The 21,483-nt window shown below is 46.0% G+C and overlaps 1 protein-coding gene across 1 annotated transcript in view; it reads right to left on the reverse strand.

Annotated features, from left to right (window-relative positions):
- Positions 1-3,776: 3,776 nt before the first annotated feature.
- Positions 3,777-21,483, reverse strand: part of exoc6b (exocyst complex component 6B) — an 84,698-nt gene continuing 66,991 nt past the window's right edge. The window contains exons 21-22 of the mRNA XM_041964513.1: positions 6,918-7,030; positions 3,777-5,357 (exon numbers count right to left, since the gene is read on the reverse strand). Coding sequence (XP_041820447.1) covers positions 5,231-5,357; positions 6,918-7,030 — 240 coding nt within the window. The 3' untranslated portion in view covers positions 3,777-5,230. The remainder of the gene's footprint in view (positions 5,358-6,917; positions 7,031-21,483) is intronic.

The following is a 21,483-nucleotide window of genomic DNA, read 5'->3' on the forward strand; positions in this document are numbered from 1 at the left end:
TCCAAACAGGTGTTTTTGGAGCGTTCCACATCTTTCCCAGTCTTTTGTTGCTCCTTGTTGCTGCATCAGATTCAGAATAAGCAGATATTTACAAAAATCAATGAAGCAGATGAGGTCAAACGTTGAATACGTTGTCTTTGTGCTGTTTTCAGGTGAGTTTAAGTCAGAAAGGATCAGCAGGTGATCACATTTTTGGAATTTTAGCAGCTTTAAGTTAAACTCGTTAGCAAAAAGCTGTTCGTTTACATCCGGCAGACACAGGGCGACATCAGCATTCATTTTAACGTCCAGTTTTCTCTCTCTTTTAGCTCTGATTTTGGTCTCCACCAACTGAAATGCTTAAATCTGCCTCGTTAGCTGCTAAGTGCTCCACTATGTTCACCGGCTAGTTGCTAGCTGTCTGCTAGCTGTCTGCTAGCAACTAGCCAGCTTTAAACAGTCATCTGATCCGCTCTCACAGGTGACGCAGCTTGTTGGCAGCCGTGTGCAGCGACATCAGCGGCGTCTGAAAGCTCGACGACCAGAGCGTCACCCCACCACATCCGCCATCGCTGCTAAAAAGAGACCAAAACAGGAAGCAGAATCTGCGGAGTCAGCTCCTCCGACGAGGCGATAACTGCGAACTGACTCAACAACGCTTCTAAAGAAACCCACAGCTGTCTGAAAGGAGCTTCTTCTTTTCTTCAGGCAGGGTGAGGAGGAGGAGGAGGAGGAGGAGGAAGGAGGCTTTCTAGAAATTCAGCGTGATTGGAGGACGAACGTCCGAGTTCATGAAGTTCAGAAAACGGGAGAAAGCGGAAAGAGAGAGGGAGGTTTTTGTGAGGCATCCCTGAGCTTTGAGCGCTCCAGTGCTCCTCTATAGACGGCCGGGAACACACACACACACACACACACACACACACACACACACAGTCAGCTGAGGAAACCTGGAGCATGCAGAGAGTTTGTGTTGCTTTGGATTCGAGTCGCTTCCCTCCACTGAACAAGAACACACACCTCCCACCTGCAGCGCTCGCACACACACACACACAGAGTCCTCGTTAATCACGTCCCTCGCAGCAGACGCCCTGCCGTCTGAGAGGTCAGAGGTCAGAGTCGGTGTGGGAGACAGAGAGAGACGGTGACGAGTGTTTGAACAAACCTTCATTAGTTTTACTGATGAAGATTTAATGTGATAACATGACTGTCTGTCGTTTCTCTGCAGGTCGCGGCGGCTGCAGAACGTGAAGTCGGTGACGCTTCGCTTGTTTCCACTGGTTGAAGGTAACTAAGTACATTTACTGAACATATTGAGCTGAGGAACACTTTGCTAGGTTAGCTTAGCATAACGACAGGAAACAGCTAGCCTGGCTCTGCAGGAATAAACAAATAAGGAATGTATTCACTCAAAATGTCAACCAGTTTCTTTAAATATTGAAAAAAGTGACTTTAAACTTTATTATCATTTCACCAAAAACAAAAACATTGCCCAACCTGAAGCTTCCTGTTGTTACATAAATCTCATCACATGCAGCGATGGAAGAAGTGTTCAGATCCTTTACTGAAGTATTAATACCACACTGTGAAAATACTGCACTACAAGCAAAAGTCCTGCATTCAAAACCTCAATGAAGTAAAAGTATGAGAGTATTATCATATCTGATGTTTGTGGATTAATTTTTACTGCTGCAGATGTTTCAGGTTGAGCTCATTCGAACTACTTTATATCCTGTTGGCTGGTTTAATCTGCAGCGATGCATCATATTCTATAAGATCATCATATGGTTGCAGCCTGGCTGTCCTGTGAGAACCTCGTATCTCAGAAAAACAGCGTGTTTTCAGCACTGTGTCGATGCATTTTCAGCTGATCCAAGACGCTTTTTAAACTGTTTATTTGGCTGAAGAAGGACGAGAACTTTCTCATCTCATAAAGGAACATTTCATCCTTCAGTTTATCACGAACATTCAACACATCTGGAGATACGTGGTTTTCACTGGACAGGAAGGGCGTGAAAAACTGTAATCTGAAAAGTAACTAATACATTAGCCTTAGCATTTAGCTTCATCTCATAGTTCTCACTTGTACAGTCGCCTCTGCTTTAACAGTTTTCTGATCATAATCAGGTGTTTTTAATTGACATTTTAAAGCAGAGCTGTTGCTTGTTGCAGTATTTTTACAGAGTTTTACTGAAGTAAACAATTATTTCTATCATCACGGTTTGTTGTCTTCAGCACCAGCGTTCACTTCAAAATCTGTGCTGTAATAAAATTGACTTCAATCTGACAGTTGAGAAAATTATACATGTATTTATGCAACTCTAATCATGGAGATTAATCTGCCTGTTTGTGATATAATTCTAATTTATTTTATAAATAAATAGTCTGTTTCTTTTAAAATGCCATCATCATGTACCAAGAGTAAAATTTTCCAGCAATTATGTCAGAGAAAGAAATAATATTTTTAGCTAAAGTTAATGCTCACAGCTCAGTTAACCATCAGGCTCACGAGCTACCGCTAACGACACAAACTGAAGGCTGGATGAGATCTAAACATTAAAGGTCACATTATTTACCAAAAAGTGATGAAGAAACTTCATAAATAACAAGACAAAATCTTCTCAACAGTTTATTTATTTATTCCACGTTTGTCTGTTGAATTTGATGCAACTTTATTAGTATTTTACTTTAGTTTCATTCATTAGTGGTTTAATACGACAGCGTGTACAGTGCTTCCGTCTCGGCAAAGATTTCTGCTTACAAAATACAAAACAAGAGAGGCAACAGCAGCTGCAGTGTGAGGACTCTGGACGCCGTGCAGGTGGACAGGTGAGCGCTCAGTTCCAATGCATGTTAAGACTTTTTTTTTTCTTCCGGAAGTTCAAATATGACCGTGGGACGTTCAGCAAACTGCGTCCAGAGTCCGAACGCCGCAGTGTCGCTGCTTCATTGGCAGGAAAAACACAACAAAATACAGCAAAGGCACATCAAGAACAACGGCCCGATTCCCTTACTGACACCTACAGATGATACACAGCTACGGATGGATGAAAAACACACACCCACACACACACACACACATTTGATTTGCACAAATGAACACACACTCACAGAAACACACACGACACGACGTCGCTCAGCAAATCCAACATGGCGACCGATCGAATGAGTTTGTAGAAAGACTTAAATTCCCTTCTGACACACGCACGCACGCACGCACGCACGCACGCACGCACACACACAGCTGCAGTTTCCAATGCTATTATTGCACCAAAGTTCAAGAAAAAAGCAACACAAAGAGCGAAGAGACCCATATTAGTTCAAAAAGAATCAGTTGTAAAAGCAATTCTGTGCTTCAGCTAAACAAACCTTTGTGTGTGTGTGTGTGTGTTCAGGTGGCCATGCTACACACACACACACGCACACGCAGCTCGGCATACGTTCATGGAAGACATAAAAGTGTGTGTGTGCTTGGCATTAGTACGATGATTTCTACACAAATCAACCAGGCAAACAAAACACTGCACGCTGCACAGCGGTTGCCAGATCGGGGCACAATTCCCCCCCTTTAAGACCCAGTTATTATACATGAGGAGTAGAAAAAAGGCTCAGGCAACATCATTCAAATATGATCAAGTGTTGCTGACAGAGGAGGAATGGGTTGCCATGTTTAGATAACATCCCCCTTTTTAATCCCAAACACTCACTGCGCTCTCAGCCGTTACGAAGAGGGAGTAAAGTTGCCAGATCTGAGCAGTGTCGCCCGTTCAAGTGTTCACAGGTTGTATATTAAGAGGGGGGAAAAGGTTGCCATGTTGTGTGAATATTCCCCTTTATTAAACAATGAGGGATAATGCAGTAACATTCTGTTATCTGTTTTTTTTTTCCAGACCTGATCTCGAGTTCAGTGCTTCTAAAACGCCACAGCCTACAATGATGTTCTGCCACGGAAGACGAGCCTCTCTGCACATTCAGCGTGTTCCGTCACTGTGCCACAGTGAGCGAGAGCGAAGTGGAAGACATTAAAGGTCGGCAGCGAAGGAGGAGACGGAAAACCCCACATGGATCCTCGCACACAGCTCCCGAAGGTGTCTACAGCCAAAACGAGCACGTTCCCTCCCTGCAGAAGTAAGTCAAGGCCTGACAGCATCCAGTATCTGAAGCAACAAGTCGGGCCAGAGAGCTTCATCACAGCTGGAGGCGGGAAGGTTCCTCCAGCTTGAAGAAGAGCAGGTGTGGTTTTAGACTTATTTGTGGTTTCAGCTACTTTTCCTCACTGGTTCTGTTTACTTGCATGGTCTTTTTACTGCCTTTTATGCTACTTTTAGTGGTAATTTGAGCTTTTTTTTAATGGTCTCCACAGGTCAGAAATCTCCCACATCAAAGTTATCTTTAAGAGCAGGATCCAGGATGAGGTTTTAGCGAACAAATCCCACTGAAACACCAAAACTAACAACGTGTCCATACGTTTTTCCTCCTGTGGCTCTCGGCTACAAGCTCATTGGTTCCCACAGAGGTAAATCTTTACAAACAGGAGGACACAGTGCACTTGTTGGGGACTATTTTCAGGGGCGGATTAATCCACATTTGGTACTCTAGTCTATTGACAGCAGTGGGACGACGTATGTGGGACTGATTCAAAAATAAACTACAAAGTGTGTGTTCATAGTTTGGTATTTTCATGAGATTTGTTGCTAAAGAAGAATATAGACTATAATAAGAGCCTTGGATGGAGATGATTTTGGAGGAACCAATTAGATAACAGAGAGCTTCTTTTCTTCCTCGTCTTCGGCCAATCAGACCACTCATTTTAGATCCATGAATCCTCTGTTTGTTTTTCAGTTCAGCTCATTTTTATTTGATGTTTCAAATAAGCAACAAGAGTCAAGTTTCTTAAATCCTGGTCTTCAGTTAGGAAGTAACCAATAGGATCCTTTAGCTGAGGCCTGATAAGCAGTCGTGTTTCAGTCAGACAGATTAAACGAAGTAAAACCACAGCTGTCAAAACATTTATAGTTATTCTGGGATCAGTGGCTTCAGTTAACCAATGAGATTGAACAGTTTGAGCTTGTTGCAGGTTTAGATTGCCTGTTAAAGATGACCAATAGGAACTGGTTTTGCTTGCTGGTGGAGTCCAGTGGAGTTAAGGTGCATAGATCGGCCAATAGGAGGAGGGTTGAACAGATCAGCGAAGTCTGCTTTCCATCAGGCCGGATGGTGGCCTCGGGCCTGCTGGCCAATCAGGCGGCTCGCTCTAGGTGTGGTGCTGTGCGATGAGGTTGCGTAGCTGTTTGATGACGGTGTCGATGAGCTTCTGCCTGTCCCTGTCCGTCTTCCTGAACTGGGCGAAGACGTTGTTCTTCCTGCTCGTCTCCTTCATCCTGGAGACGCAGAAACAGGAAGTGAAAGCAGAAACAGGGAAGGAAAAGGAAAGACGTGAGACAAGTAACAGGAGGGAAGAATGGTAGAAAAATGAGGATTATGAAGGAAGAGAAAGCAGAAATTAAATGAGGTTAATGGTCTGTTTTAGTATCTCACACTTCATTCTACATTCTCAGTGTCTGAATGCTGTAAGTATACAAATATGCACCGAGTAGTTCAGCTGGTGCATTTAGGAAAACACACACAAGTGCAGAATTTTACAGTCATGCTCAGCAGATACACGCACACACATCTGCTACAGGCACCTGTTAAAGAAGAAGTGTGTGTGTGTGTGCGTGCATGTGTGCTCAGTGTCACATGAGACAGTGTGTTTTGTCGCAGAACACTGGACTGTTATGGACCTCCAGGAAGTTCAAGGGCCCAGCAGAGCAGACAAGCCCCAGCGGGGTGCTTCCTCCTGGGCACAGAGGGACCACCGGGCCTGGGCCCTCTGGAGCTCTGAGAGAGACTGACCGGACCCCACTGAACAATGGACGGGTTCATACGACTGTGCACATGTCTGCGCACGTGTCAGATTAACTTGTGTGAATGCAGGTTGTGTGTGTGTGTGTGTGTGTGTGTGTGTGTGTGTGTGTGTGTGTGTGCAGCTCAGGCTCCACACTGATAAACTGATGGTGAACAGATACATGTGGGTGTTGTTCAACGGCCCCAGAGATAAACATCAGTACCATAACGCCACCAGTTTACTTCTTTTTATTGTGACGAGGATGTGCGTGCGTTTAACCACAGAAATCCCTGCAGTGATATCACACGCCTCTACTTTATATTTACTTGTACATACACGCTTCAGTGGACGTCTGTGCACACACCCGAATGCAACGTTATTCACACACAAAACAGACGATACTCACGGCTTAAATAACCTGTCAAAACATGACAGAGAAGAGCAGTTGAGACGGAGGGAGTTCAAAAAAAGTCAAATAATGAAGACCTTCGCTACCAGCATACTGTTTATTTCCATGTGGCTGTTAGCTTAGCTTAGCATAAAGACAGGAAACGGGGTAAAACAGCAAGCTTTTCAAAGCTCTGGAAAGCTCTGCTGACTGCAGCGCCCGTTGCTTCTGTAGAAATGGATGATGAGCAACCAGGGCTCTGTTTATGTCTTTATGCTAAGCTAAGCTAGCCACGTCCAGGCTCTAGCTCCGTGCTTAATGCACAGACATGACAGTGATCTCAGTGTCCTCATCTAACACTCTGAAAGAAAGCTAATAAGCATATTTGCCAAAACGTTGAACTATTCCTTTAAGAACAGTTTATCTGTCATGAAATGAAATAATTTAAATTGACATTGTTGTTGTTTTGGGTGATCAGCTGTTTAAAACTCAAAGATATCCAGTTTATAGTGAAATAAAGCAGCAAGTAACCAAATTTGACAAGATGAACTACGAAGCAGATAAACTGATCCTTGAATGGATTGAAAGAAGGGATCCAGGAACAGACGGACAGATGAACCAGGATGAGGAAAGAGAGGAAACATGGATGAATGAAGGGCTGCTCACTTCTCCAGCAGGGCCAGCGCAGTGTGTGGGTTGACCCTCAGGTATTTGCAGGCGGGTTTGCCGTAGTCAGCCAGGTAGGTCGACCAATCCCACTGCGTGAACAGGTCCAGCAACTGGATGGAGACAGATGACAGAGATTAACCAAAACCCGGTGACTCACAGAAACAGCCTCCAGTTATCCGTCAAGCAGTGAGAAGATAAACACCAACATCCTGCAGCAGACTCAGACATGAAGAGAGATCTGGTGGCACCAAAATACGAATTTATGGCAGAAAATCTGACAGAATCTGTCTGTCTGAAGCAGATCAGTATGAAAAGTGTGATAAATTCTCCATAAATAATGTTTTTTTATTATTTAAACATAAATTATTATTATAGCTTTTGTGACCACAGTAGTAAGATACAGTTCGGGGCAACTAAATTTTTTTTTTTTTTCCTCTTTGGTTAAAAATTAACATTTAGTTTGTTTTCTTTTGCATTTTCTTCATGTGTCTTTTTGATAATTATGCTCTTCTTTGCTCTCTCTCTGCTCATGATGTCATGTGACTGTACACACACCTTCACTTCTTCATGTGGCAGGGTGAATCATTTTAAAGTCAATTACGTATCAGTAAGGGAGAGAAGCCTGATTTGATTTTAATACAACTTGAAAAATCCAATTTGCCGATTGAATTACGATTTCAGCACAACACGTATTGATCGATGCCACATCATGAAACATGAAATCAAATACCTGCCTTGGTGACTGTTGTTATACTGGCTGCACCAGCTGATCTGCAAACTGAGCTCAGCAAGTAGAGATTTAAGCATCAATATATTGGAAATTATTTTCTATTTGAAACTAGCTAAGAGTCCCTAAGAGCTTTACACACAGTCGCATCCTGATGTTCATGTTTTCAGCTCTTCACTGATGATTCATTGACTCATCTGTGAGGCCTTTTTTTCATTCAGGTGAAGAAACACACAAACAATCGAACAGACGAGAGAAAGAGAAGAGCAGAGGGCTGAAGGAAGGAAGGAAGGAAGGATAGAAAGTGGCCAAGGCTCAAGGACGAGGGGCGAAGTCTCCCTCTCAACGGCCCACATTTGAAACTGTTGCATAACCTGCTGCTGCCCTGCTGAACTCTACCTCACACACACACACACACAGGCCCAGGCAGGCAAGCCCATAAGCCTGCAGACACACATACGCACACACGCGCGCACACACACACAGGAGAAGGGAGCCCCAGTGAACTCTGGGTAACACCAAACACACACAGGCCCAGAGAGAGAAACCATATGTGAGCGAGGGATGAGAGAAGAGGAGGAGAGGGAGGGAGGGAAGGAGGGAAGGAGAACAGAGGGATGGAGAGCAAAACCACATGTGGGGGAGAAAATGAGAGAGTAAAGATGGAAGGAGACGCAGACTGGCTGGGGGAGAAATGGATAACAGCGCAGACAGAGGGAGACGGGGTACAGGAAGGGCAGATGAAGATGGATAGATAGCGAGCGCTGGGCATCGGGCAAACAGGAGGGAGGACAGAAGACGAGGGTGACACTCTTTCAGAGTCAGGAGGGGATGGAGGAGTGACGGGATTCAGGAGGGTGAAAGAGAGAAAACATGTTGAATTCTGTGGGGTTTTTTTTAGTGGCTTTCGAACAAATTTAGCCTTTAGCGGTTTTGTCGGCGCTGGATTGTTCTCCTGCTCATTCAACAGCATGATGCCTCACTTTTATCCTACTGACTCGGCAGGCTGCTGCCTGACCTGCAGGTCGGCCGATTGTCGGACAGGAAGCAGAATGAGGCCTATTAGCTCGACCGGTTGGGACGCAGGATTTGTGGCTCTCGATGGTGAAACTCTGCTCACTTCCAGAACCTCCGTACGAAATCTCTCATGTCGGCTTTTATACGGAGGCAACAAACAAGCAGCCAGTTTTGTTTAAGGGTTCAAATCTAAACCAGGATTCCAAGGGGGGGGGGGGGGGGGGGCGTTGCCTTGACGATATATGTAACACATTTTTGGTTTGTCCTCCACGTGGCTGCAAACCCAGCCAGGGTCCTTTACCGTCTGTTTTTATTGTTGACGTACAATTAGGAGTCTGCGCAGGGTGTTTTATTTTGAAAATGTACCAGATTCTCTGCGTCTGACTTCCTGTCTGGCTCAATCTGCTCCGTGCAGATCTCGCGTCAGCCGTCAAAAATTGCCTCGGCGCACATTCTCCTTGGAGCAGAGTGGCGAGACGCTTCTGACTTTATTGATCCCATGAGGCAGCAACTGACACGACACAAAACACGCACAACTTACACGACGCTGATCTGAGGTAAGAAAAACACTATTTTAAAAATATGTCCACATGTGCATATAAACTCCTGTACTAGATTAAAAAAAGAATAAAAAATAAATGAGAATCAAGATAAAATAGAGCTTGAGGTCTCCTCTCTTTGCACAGAGAGGAGTCAGATCTTTAACTATTAGGACATCCTGCTGCACAACAGTTAAGCTATAGGACAACTGAACACAGTGGAGGTAATGGTTTGATCATGTGAGGTCATGAGGTCATGACTTTTACCTCGTTTTACCTCATCAGAGCTATTCATGAAAACAGGAAGTGTCCTGAATATTTTCTTCGGCCACCGTAGAGTTATTAAAACTGATGTTTCCTCTAAATCTGGCTTTAGACGGAGACTACAAGACGAATGGCTGATTTGGACTTCCTGATCTTTTCCTCCCTCCTTCTTCCCACACTTCCCTTCCTCCCTCTGGTCCTTTCACTTCTGTATTCGTCTCTCTCTCTCTCTCTTGTCCCCGAGTTCACCCTTGAACGGCCGAGGTTTGACCCGCTAATCTTCCCATATAAACAAGCACAAACACACACACACTAACACGCACGCGCTGTAAGAAAACAGGCTACACCTACACAGGTACACACACAAATAAAGGCTGTTACATAAAGCATAAATATCATCCGGCTGTGAGTTTATGTGAAGAAATCTGTCAGTTAATTAGCTACAGACTCATGAGAAAGTGTGTGTGTGTGTGTGTGTGTGTGTGTGTTAGCATAGCAAACAAACACACTCAAACACAAGCTGTTTTTGATGGTGTTTGTCAGAATGCCACCATCTGCTCATGTGCAGGCAGTTATTTGTGTACATGCACCTCGCTGTGTGTGTGTGTGTGTGTGTGTGTGTGTGTGTGCGGTAAATACAAGGTGAAGGCATGCCTGATAAAGACAGATACTGTAGCCGTCTGTTTGGACGAAGTAACCCTGAAAAGCCGCTCTGACACATCTCATACACACAAAGAAGATGCAGTCAGCAGACAGTATTCACACACACACACACACACACACACACGTGCGCGCACACACACGCACACACACAGAGATAAGCTGGCGACTGAGGTTCATGAGATTTTCATGTTATCTGAGAGCGGATCGCTGTCTTTACTCTGGAATCACGCTCAGTACATCTCTGTCCGCCTTTCTTTCTTCAGGAGAGAGAAGAGGAGAGGGAACGAGAGAGGAGGAGGTGAGAGGAAGCCATAAGAGGAGAGGACAGGTAAGAAGAGATGAAGATAGACAAAGGGGAAGTTAAGAGAAAAGAAAGATGAAAGAGGGAAAAGAGAGCAGAAACGAGGATGAGTAAGAAGAAAGAACGATGGAGGTGATGGAGGAGAGGAGACAGGGAGAGGAGGGAGAGAAGTGAAAGAAAAGGAGATAAGAGGAGGGAAGGAAAAAAGAAAGAAAGTAAAAGAGAACAAGGAGAGGAGTGGTGAGGAGAGAGGTAAGAAGAAGAAATTAGGAAAGGGAGAGATGATGAGGAGAAAGCAGAGGAGAAAGGCAAAGAGAAGGGAGGGAAGGATGGAAAGTGAAGAAGTGAAGGAGAAGAGGAGGAGAGGACAGAAGAAAAAGATAAAAGAGAAGAAGAAGAAGGAGGAAAGTGACTAAAGAAAACAGATGAGATAGAAAAGGAGAAGAAGAGATGAGGAAGGAGAGGAGAGGAGATAAAGAAGGAGGAGCACAGGGAGTTTTGGGTGAACTTGAGGTCAGTAGGTAAGTTTGGTTGGAGGGAGCGATGGAGGTTAGAAGCAGTAGAAGAAGAGTGAGGAGGAGGAGGAGAGGCAGATAAGACTGATGAAAATGGAAAAAAGAAGAAGAAGAAGAAAAAAAGAATAGGGAGAGCGTGGGCCGTCCAAAGAAACGAGCCACACGCGAGCCAGCAGGTCCTCCTGGCAAACACACACACACACACACACACACCTGACCCCCGATTCACCCTACACACACACACACACACACACACACACACACACACACACACACACACACACAGAGAAAACGGCAGGTCTCTCTCTTCACCTCTCGCTGAACTTCTCCCTCCGTCTCGCTCCCCCTCTCTCACCTCGCCATGACCTCCCCCGTGCTATCGCTCCTGTCTCCTCTCTCTCACACACACAAACACTCACACACACACTGATTATTGCTTCCTCTTATTCTTCCAGGGGGGGCGAGCACAAAAACAAAGTTACCCTCACATTTCTTGTTTGTTTTCTCTCATTTCTCCTCCGCTAATGGGGTTCGCTCCCTCCCTCGCTCCTCCCTCCTCCTCCCATTCTCTTTTTGTCTCTTTACTTTCTTGCGTCTCCCTTTTCTCTCTCTCCCCTCTCAACAGTCAATCACTCCTTTCGTTCTTTCCTCCTTCTTCCAGCTCTTTTCTCATCCTCTCCATGCCAACTTGACTCCTTTCCACCTCTCCATCCCTCCTTTCTTCCCTCTCGCTCTCCTCTACTTGCTCCTCCTCCACATTTCTCTCCATCTCTCCATTTTCATCTTTCATCCATTGCACTCCCCCTAATTTTCCCCTCTCCTCATCTTCTCCCTCTCTCGTCCTCCTCCACCCATTCACCTCCTCGTCCTCCTCACCCTTCTTATTCTTTCCTTGTCAACCCTCTTTCCATTCCTCCTTTTCCCTATGTCCTCCCCCTGCCTCTCGCTGTCTGCCTGTTCCTTCTTTCACCTCTCCTCATTCTCTTGTCAAGTTAACTCCTTCTGTCCATCTCTACCTCCTTTCCTCTCTTACCTGCTCCTCCACCTTTACCTCCACTCTTCTTTCCCTTTCATCTCCTCATTCTCTTCATCTTTCTACCTCCTCTTTCTCCCCCTTTCTTTCAACTCTCCTCATCCTGTCCATGTCTTTACTCCTCCTTTCCATCTTTCATTCCTCCCTTTTTCCCCTCTCTATGCATACCTCTTGCTCCCCACTTCTCCTCTTCCTCCATCTTTCCACATTCTCTCCATCATTCCTTCTCTATCTGAACTCCCCTTCTCCATGCTCTCCTCCTCATACTTTTTACCTCCTCTTCTCATGATTTTGTCCATTTTAGCTTTACTCCCTCATCTTTCCATCCTTTCTTTCTTTCCCTCTCTATCCATACCTCTTCCTCCCCTCCTCCTCCTCCTCCTCCTCCTCCTCAGTGTTTAGCAGACTTGTTAATAGTTATTCCGGCTGTGTGCAAGATTTATTTGTTTGGGACCGTCGGGGAAATGCCGTGTTCCCATTCCTAATGGCCAAAAGTCAGGGTCACCCAGAATTCATCATGTTTACACCCTGCACACACACACACACACACACACACACACACACACACACACACACACACACACACACACACACACACACACACACACACAGAGTTGTGATTATGTAATGTTTCTGCTATGAAGCAAAGGAATTAAGACTTTCACTCGTTCTTAAACTCACAGCTCCGTTACCCTCCCTCCCTCCCTCCCTCCACCCGCTCCCCTCGCAGCTCTCTCAGCTGTCCACCTCCGCCTAAATTTGACAGACAAGAGGTCAAATGTCACTAAAAGCAGGGAAAGTGGATTTGACCTTTATCAAGAAGAGCAGCCATTTTGGCACCCGTCCATCTCCGCGGTCCACCCTTTTCCAAACTCATCAATCACCGATCACTGATCCATTTCTTCAGATATCACTCCAGCCGCGGCGGCGACCGTTTCATTCCAATCAAACAGCTGCTGGACACAGAAAAGCAAAATCCGAAGCACGACTGAGCTGACAGCAAATAGAAAAGCTTTCTGAGAGCTCCTGAGTCAACACTGAAATGGTACAAATTCGAGAATTTGTGCGGTTCTTGTCTCATCCAGCCGCCGGCTGACATGTGACCTTCAAGGTACCAACGACAGAGAAAGTGCTTTGACGCCTGTCCGTCGTCAGACGTCTCAACTCCCATCACTAAATCCACCTCTGAGATCAAAGGTCACCCCCGGCACTCAAAGACCACACTGACACCCGTCAGTCAAGCCTCTTTCTCGCCGTTGGAGAGACACGGAAAAAACAGAAGAAAGTGTTTTGACTGTTTGTGGAGGAAAAGAGGGGCGGAGCATCTTGACAGCTGTCCAGGTAAGACTTCACTAAAAGCACTCGTCTGCCATGTTTCAATCCTCCCTCCCTCCAATCTCTCTGTGTCTCTTTGCCAACATCTCCGCCTCTCAGTCAACACCAAATTTCAGGGTTTAAAGGTCACTGAAGAGTTTTTCTTATGGCCAGAAACGAAAAAGCTTCTCCTGACAGCTGCCCATCAGCGAGACGGTGACCCGCCACAGGCTTCTAGGACAAAGGTCTCAGAGAGGAGAACAGGAGGGAAGAACAAGAGCTGGTCGAGCTGAGACTTCTTCACGAGCGGATTAAGCATTTAAGATCAATTAAGAGCAAGATCAACGAGAAATGACAGATAAACTGGCAAAGTTAGCGTTGATGCTCCAAAAACACCTGTTTGGAACATTCCACAGGTAAACAGATTGCCTGGTAACAGGTGATAGCATCATGATTGGGTGACTAATTGAATAGTAGAATTGCTGTTGATTTATTTTCTGCTGACTAATATTTTCCATAAACACACTGATGAGAAAAGATCCCTCAGTTAAACACCAGTGTGGTCCATCTCATCTGGAACAGAAGCTGGAAAAAGGATTTCGCTCTTAACCCCAAAGTCGGCTCTTGACCTCTGAAAGCAGGAGGTCAAAGGTCACATCCAGAGGTTATCGGGCCACGCCGTCCAGCTCCTGCTGCTGCTCCTCCACTTTCACCGAAGCTCCCACGAACAAACAGTAACCTCCTCACACGTTCTTCTACGTTCTACCATTCGTTTCCCGCTTCACATTGTGAGTGTATGAAAGGCCCTGCGTACAACACACAAACTCGTGCCCTGCAGCTCGGACAGTATCGCTCCATCTCGAACTATGAATGGAATGAAGTAAGCTTGGATGTTATCGCGTCGCAACAGGGAACTAATTTTCCTTTCTTAGTGGAGGGCCAGAAATTAAATTAAAACCAAAAGCTTGTATCTTTGTACATCTGCCTGCAGCCTCGTTTCTACGACCGCAGCGCACGGCTGCCAGCAACCGCAATACAGCACGACCTCCACCGTACATACTGTGCTTTATTAATCCACAGCGGGTCGACTGCGATGCGCGGGTACAATGCAGCGAAGGAAAGATAAAATCGCGATGCTTTATCGCTCCCTGTAGAGGAGTTAGCTTTTGTGTCGTTCCCCCACACAGAGAGGCCGGAGGTCGGACACAGAGCGGCGCCGCTGGAGCTTCAGGGCGCCATACAGGAGGCCGATACTGTCATCACAAAGTGTACGAACTACGCTCTCATGGAACACGTTAGGCCTGGATTTAGTTGGTGACTAAATGCGAGGCACTTTGAGTGATTAAAAAGCAACCAGACATGGAGGCCACGCTGAAGGGACATGTGTTCAAACTAGCGAACAATGGTCTGGATACAAGCGATCACGCGTGTCGTACAGACAGAAACGGTCAAGCTGTGGTAGCAGGGAGGTGCAAAGAGAGGGACAGAGATTAAACAGCTGTTTCTCTGGAGTACTAACACGTCGTTATGCTGCTGGTTGGTGGACTTTGCCGCCCAGGGAACAGGGAATAGTTCATTTTCTTGAACACTGAAACGTGAAACCAGGGCTGTCAACAGACTTGCTGGGGCCCGGGGACAAGAGACCATCATAGGGCCCCCAACTCCAACCCTAATTCTCTGGCTTCTTGTCCCACGTTTAAAAACTTCATAATTTTTTCTCGTTCACCTCTATGATCTTCCTCTCTTTTTCTTTTTTCTTTTCTTTTCTGCGCACCTGATTTATGACGACTCGCCATGTTCAGAGTTTATAACAATGACAGATTTACGTAAATTTCCCGCTTCAGGGCACGTAATGTAGTGTAGCCTTAAGTGCGCCAGAGTGGGGTCAATCCATTCTCTGCTAAGACGGGGGGTAGGGGGGTTGTGCAAAAAAAGGAAAATATATATATTTGAAATATTTAATATGTTAAAGTTTTTAAGTATATGTTGAGTAGAAAATAATATTTAATTCATAAGGCAATGATTTAATTAAAAAGAAATATGTGAATGTAAAGTAAAATAAATTAAGGGTCATTTAGGGGCCCCTATGGTCCTGAGGCCCGGGACAACATACCCGGTTGCCCCCCCCCTGTCGAAGGGCTTGCGTGAAACACTGAAAAAAGCATCTCAAACTCACAGTTCAAATTATTTTACTTCACTGCTTGGACATAGCTTTAGCACATTAAGTGTTAGTCATATTTTATAATGTTTATATTCGTATATTGAAGCAGTCTGACTCAATGTCAACTGTTGGAGCGGCCAACAACTTCAATGGATGGACCTCAAGTTATTGTCAAACTTCCTTTTTTCAAGGTCACGGATGAACTTTCACACTCAGACTGGATGTGTATCAGTGCCAGTACTGACCTCATTAAACCAGCGGGGTGTTACAAACCCCCATGACACACTGTTATTCAACGGAAAATAACAAAACAAGCGCAGAAAGATGTAATTCAGTGTCTTTGCAGCTGAGAGGAAAAGTGACCAGATGCTGTTTGAGAACGTGAACCCACACATGACTCATTTACACTTCTCTGAACTCAAATCTACCTTACTTACATAACTAACTTATGTCTCTTTTCTCTTGTCTCCTCTCTCTCTCTCTCTTCTCCCCCATCTTCGTCTCACTTACTCCGTCCCTCGCCTCCCCTCCCCCTCCGCCTCAGCCTCCCCACTCGGCAGCAGTGACAGAGAAGTTGTGCGACCCCTTAAAAAAAAAAAGTGACAGGGCTGAAATGGAATGAGCGCGGAAAGGAAAAAAAACAACAAGAAAAAAGAAGGAGAGAAAAGTGCTGGTGGTTCAACCAGGGGTCTCTGCTGTCAATTAGACACTACACAGATGGAGAGAGGGTGAGTGAGAGACATAGACGGAGTGGGAGAGAGAGAGAGAGAATGAGAGGAGGTAAACGAGAAGGAAGAGAGAAACCTCAAAAAGAATGATTGGAGAAATATTACAGGACTGCAGGAGAAAGGGAAAGGAGGGAGCGAAGGAGGTCAGGCGGAGGGTAACTAGATGTTACGGAGGAGGAAGAACGAGTGAGTGAGAAACGGGGAGACGATAAACGAGTGCAGGCTGAAGTCAGAGGGGCCTGCTGGGAGCTGCTCTGCGCGCTGATAAAGCAAATAAAGACGGAATACTCCAAAACAAACAGGGCTGGAAAAACAGCAGCTTTTAGCTCCGCTCTCGGCTCAATTTAGACCCCGGCACTTTTTAAAAAGGTCAATTTGGCCTCGGCCACTTTTTTTTAAGTCAATTTGGGAGCAGACACTTTGCGGAGGTTAATTCTGGGCCGCGAGTTCACGTCGGGTTCGTCCACTTTTCAGACTTCACTTTAGTGACGCTTCAGCCTCCACTGTTTGGATTCAGACTTGATTCCTTTGCATGAGGCAAATTAGATTGAGTCACGTTTTCTTATGAATATTTTGGGTTAAATGACAGTTTTATGTGGATTCTCGTACTTTTTAAGTTTTATTTATCTGAATTCTTCCACTTTTTCATGGTCAGTAAAAACTCAAACCGCTGTGTGAAACTGGATTAGCTTGAATGTTTGACCTTCATTGTGGAGAAAGATGACTGGAGAGAATAAATCATAGAATTCCTAACTCCTTTGTGGGTCTACCATTACACCGATTTAATAATAAGTATTATTTGCTTAATCAATATAAATTGCTTTGTCCCGTTTCTTCTTTTTGTTGTGAAAAACAGTTGGGACACACATTTACGAACATTTCAGACACATCTGTGACCCCAAACTGCTCTTCAAACACTCTAAAATAACTTGCAGATCGAAAAAAAATGGGACACTGTGTTTCACAACGGTGAGACTGCAGCCTGAACGCAACACATCTCTCACCCTCTGCCCCCTCAACAACCCCAAAACAGGAAACAGTTGAAAGGTGAGAGCTGTTTAAGAGGCTAAACTTTTTGGTTTGACCATGGAGTGACCGCGGAGACACTAACAAAACACACACAAACACACACAAACACACACAGTGTTTCCTTCACTTCGCACTTCCTGGTAATCTTAACCATAACCACTGCTTACCTAACCCTAACCTTACCCACATATTTAATGATTTACATTATGGGGTCTTGCATTTCGTCCCCATGAGGTAAGCGAGTCCTCGCAGAGTGTGTGAACAGACGTATGTCCCCACAATGTGACACACACACACACACACACACACACACACACACACACAGGAAGGGGTGTAGATGCAGGTCGTATCGGGGAGACTGACGGAGAGGTCAAAACTGATAACACAGAACAATGACCTGACCCGGTCACCACACGGTCACTGTGTGTGTGTGTGTGTGTGTAAAAATAAGTTTGACTGACAGTTATTATTCTGTGTGACAGAAGATGTGATGCATGTCTGAGAGAGGAAGACAGTGGGCGTGCGTGCACTGACATCTCTGATTATACAACTCGAAGACATTTATTAACCTGTGAGAGATCAACTCATGCGTGTGCCCCCCCCCCCCCAGTGACCCCTTCAATCCTGACCACTATTTGACCGTTGGTCGGAAGTAGCGAACCGCCGCTCCCCGCCCCGTCCAATCAGGTCGCTGAATGGCTCTGTTGCTGTGACCACTGCCTGACCCGCTGTCACACCGATAAAGCCGGCCACAGACGGGACAGGAAGTTGAGACAGGGGCCGAGAAACACACACACACACACACATACACACTGACCTCTCCCACACAAAAAATAGCCCGAGCTCATAAATCTGCAGATATGGACGCACACATTTGGAGCAGCAGCTGGTTTTTTTTGGCCATGTTATCTCGAACACAGCAGGATCACTGACCGCTTCATTACACTCAGACCCTGCTGTGAATGTGTGCGTGCAGGACGAATACATACGTACGCCGAGGAAGACGGAGGGGCAGGTGTGTGTAGGTGGATGCGTGGGCTGCAGAGAAGCAGTGTTTGTGGAAGCGTGCGCGATCAGATAAGAGTGTTTTGGGGGTCCCACCCCTCCCTGCCACTGATACTTATCCCACCGACCTCACACTGCACCTGCTTTGAGTTGTGTGTCTAGTAATGGCACTTCAAGGGGAGGAAATAGAGGAAGAAGTAGAGATTGAGAGAAAGTGGAGGAAGAGGAGAGCCAGATGACACTACAGGAGAGTGAAGGGGAAGAGCGACAGCACAATTTAAGATAGAAAAGACAGTTTAGTGCTGATTCTAGTGGAGGACAAGGCAAGTCAACCTTTCTCTATTACCATTTCCTTCCTCTACTACTACTATTACTACTACTACTACTACTACTATGTATTTCTTTGTCTGGGATTCATCAGTGTAGGTTTGCTGGTGACAGTTGGACTAAACCTGATCAATGTGAGCAAATATTCTCCCTCTTTCGGCTCTCTTTTTGGTCTCCACCAACTCCTGAGGGTAAAATCTGGATCTTTAGCTGCTAAATGCTACATTGTGCTCAGCAGCTCTTTGCTAACTGCGTCTATTTACTGTTTGGTGCTGAGAAAGTGAGTTTTTAGAGTTATGAGAGCGGTGAGAGTGAACCAGAGCTGTGAAGTTGCGGCCGGACAGCTAAGCGATGAGCTAAAACTCGCTATAAAGCTCTGTAAAGCCAAGAGAAGCTGCACGTTCCGGTTCAGATACTGTGAGCGACTTCTTTCTCTCCTACTGTTTTGATCCTTTGACACACTGTTTCTATAAAAAATACTGATTATAGCTGCTTTACATGAAGTGAATCACCAGCTTTTCTAAAATTAAAAATTCTCCAGGTTGTATTAGCAGAAGATTTGCTGAACTTTTGCTCCTTGTGGCGGGAAGAACGACAACTTTTGCGGACACGGAGACACAAAACCCAGTGAAAACCTGCTTTGACCCCTGCTTTGTGGAGTACTTTCTATCATTTTGGGATCTTAAACTAGATAGACGTGCAGATCAGTTGCTATTTTCTAACGAAAAGTCATCAAATAAAGCTAGCTTTATCAGATAAAGTGTGGAAAGCACACAGGAAGCGTAAGGAGAGAGAAATCGGCCAATGGGACGCAGTACGAGTCCTTGGCCAGATCTGAACCCGGGATGTCACGGTTGCATGGTTACATGCAGCGTCTGTCAGGCTGCTCGGCCACCGGGACGCCTCATGTAGCAAATTTCTATGAGCGATGGACAAAAGTTTCAGAGCGGTTTCGTGTTTCCACACCCGAATTTTGTCCACTAAAAGAAAGTGTTGCTGCGTTTTGCGCTAACTCAAACTCTTTGCATCCGTGCTCGTGTGTGTGTGTGTGTGTGTGTGTCCAGCTGCCGTTTGTGTGTGTCTCTTCCAATAGATCGGCGGGCGAGCATTTAGATGTCCGTCTGCTGCTCATCCTCCCTTCGCCCCTCTTTCTTCTCTGCTCATCCCGCTCTTTCACCCCCTCTCCACTCCTCTATTCATCCCCCCTTCTGTGAGCGGTCAAACGGATGAAGGGAAGTGTCAGCCTCCCGAGGAGAGAGAGGGGGAGCGAGGTAGAGAGACAGAGGGAGAGACAGGGGGAGAGAGGGAGACCACCCTGTACGTCCGTTTCACCCGCCGTATCACTTTCACCTGACTGCACTCTTTCACCCGCCATCCCTCGCTTTCTGCTCCGCTCCGTCAACATTTTCACGCATTCATGTCTTGTTTTCGCTTCAGGATCTGGACAGAACGCTCTTTCTCTCTTTCCCTTTCCTGTCGTCTTCCTTTAGATCCACTTCTACTCCCTCCCTCATTCACGCCTTTCGGCTCAGATTTCTCCACCTTTCCTCCCCTTATATTTATCCGCCGTTCGTCCCCGCGCTCGACCTCGCCTCTTTCTCCATCTGTCTGATGTCTGGCGCGCAGTCGGGAGGTCAAAGGTCAGCCGGTGGCCCGCCGTTCAACCCCGACACACGCATGTACAGTTCGTCCCCGCCTCGTCAGCGGTCCCCTTCCTGAACCTGACCTGTCACACACAGTCCAGCAAACACTCCCATGCTGCAGCTGTCCCCGTGTGACCACAGCCCTCAGGAATGTGACGGTAGCACATTTTTCTGTCTCCCTCCATCGCTCTGACCTCGTCTATCTCCTCCTGTCCTCACTCTCACCTCCGCCTACCCTTTTCCAAATCCTTCGCTTTCTTTTCTCCCCCCCGTACATCACTTCCTGCCTGAGATGCAGGCTTCGCTTTCTAACCTCTCTCATCTCCACATCCCTCCACGTACGGGTGTAGATTTCATGACCGCTCGGCTGAAGACGAAACTCTGGATGGAACCTCGGGAAATAACTCAGGCTGGCGTACGACGGGTTCAGCAGGAGCTCAAATTAAACTCCATTAATCCCTGTTTCAAGACAGAGAAAAGTTACAGTAATGCGTTGCAAACTTGCAAAGTTATCTGCCATAACAATAAAGTCGGCGAGACAATATGATTTTGAGGGATTATTTCCTGGAGGAGTGTATCACTCCTTTCAGTGGGAGTCAGGCAGCTGACAGGAAGTGAGCAGCGTTAAGTAGCGTGTGCACCCGAGTCGGGAACAATGAGGCGACAAACAAACTCTGACAGAATCAAGTGAAGGCTTCCTGCTGCGGTGACGGATGGATCTGCTCTGTGCACGTTGTTTCTCATAATAAAAAAAAAGAGTAAACGGATAGCTGAGACGTAGGAAATGTGCCCATGTGGATGCATCTTTTCAATCAGCATCAAATTCTGCCTCCTGCAGCTGAGCGAGGTTATCTGCGACTTTCTTTCTTTCTTTTCTCATACAACCACAAACTGCTTTGAGGTCTATATATTTTACACACCTGTTGCTCAAATTGAATGCGAGCAGATGGGTTTCCAGCTTTTAATATGGGCTTTTCTTGGCTACGAATGACCTCTTTATGGACGCTCTGACCCCATTTATGGCTCGGGTGGATCGGATAGCTGTCAGATAGTGAAAAAGTAAAGTGGAATTTCACTCAACAAGCATCCGGGACAGACTGAAATCCGACTGTTCAAACCACGTCGGTCCGACGGAGCAGCCGCTGCTGTCTCCTGTGATAACAGCAGCTGAGGTGAAACCAGCCGTCCTCGGTCACTTTAACGATTTCAACACAGCGGCTGCGCAACGTGCTGCTGATCTGTGGTCATTGCAACCGCTGAACGATCGATCTGTACGGGTGATGGAGAGCGAAGAGGA

The sequence above is a fragment of the Chelmon rostratus genome, chromosome 23, assembly GCF_017976325.1.
Source record: "Chelmon rostratus isolate fCheRos1 chromosome 23, fCheRos1.pri, whole genome shotgun sequence".
NCBI classification, from domain to species: domain Eukaryota; kingdom Metazoa; phylum Chordata; class Actinopteri; order Chaetodontiformes; family Chaetodontidae; genus Chelmon; species Chelmon rostratus.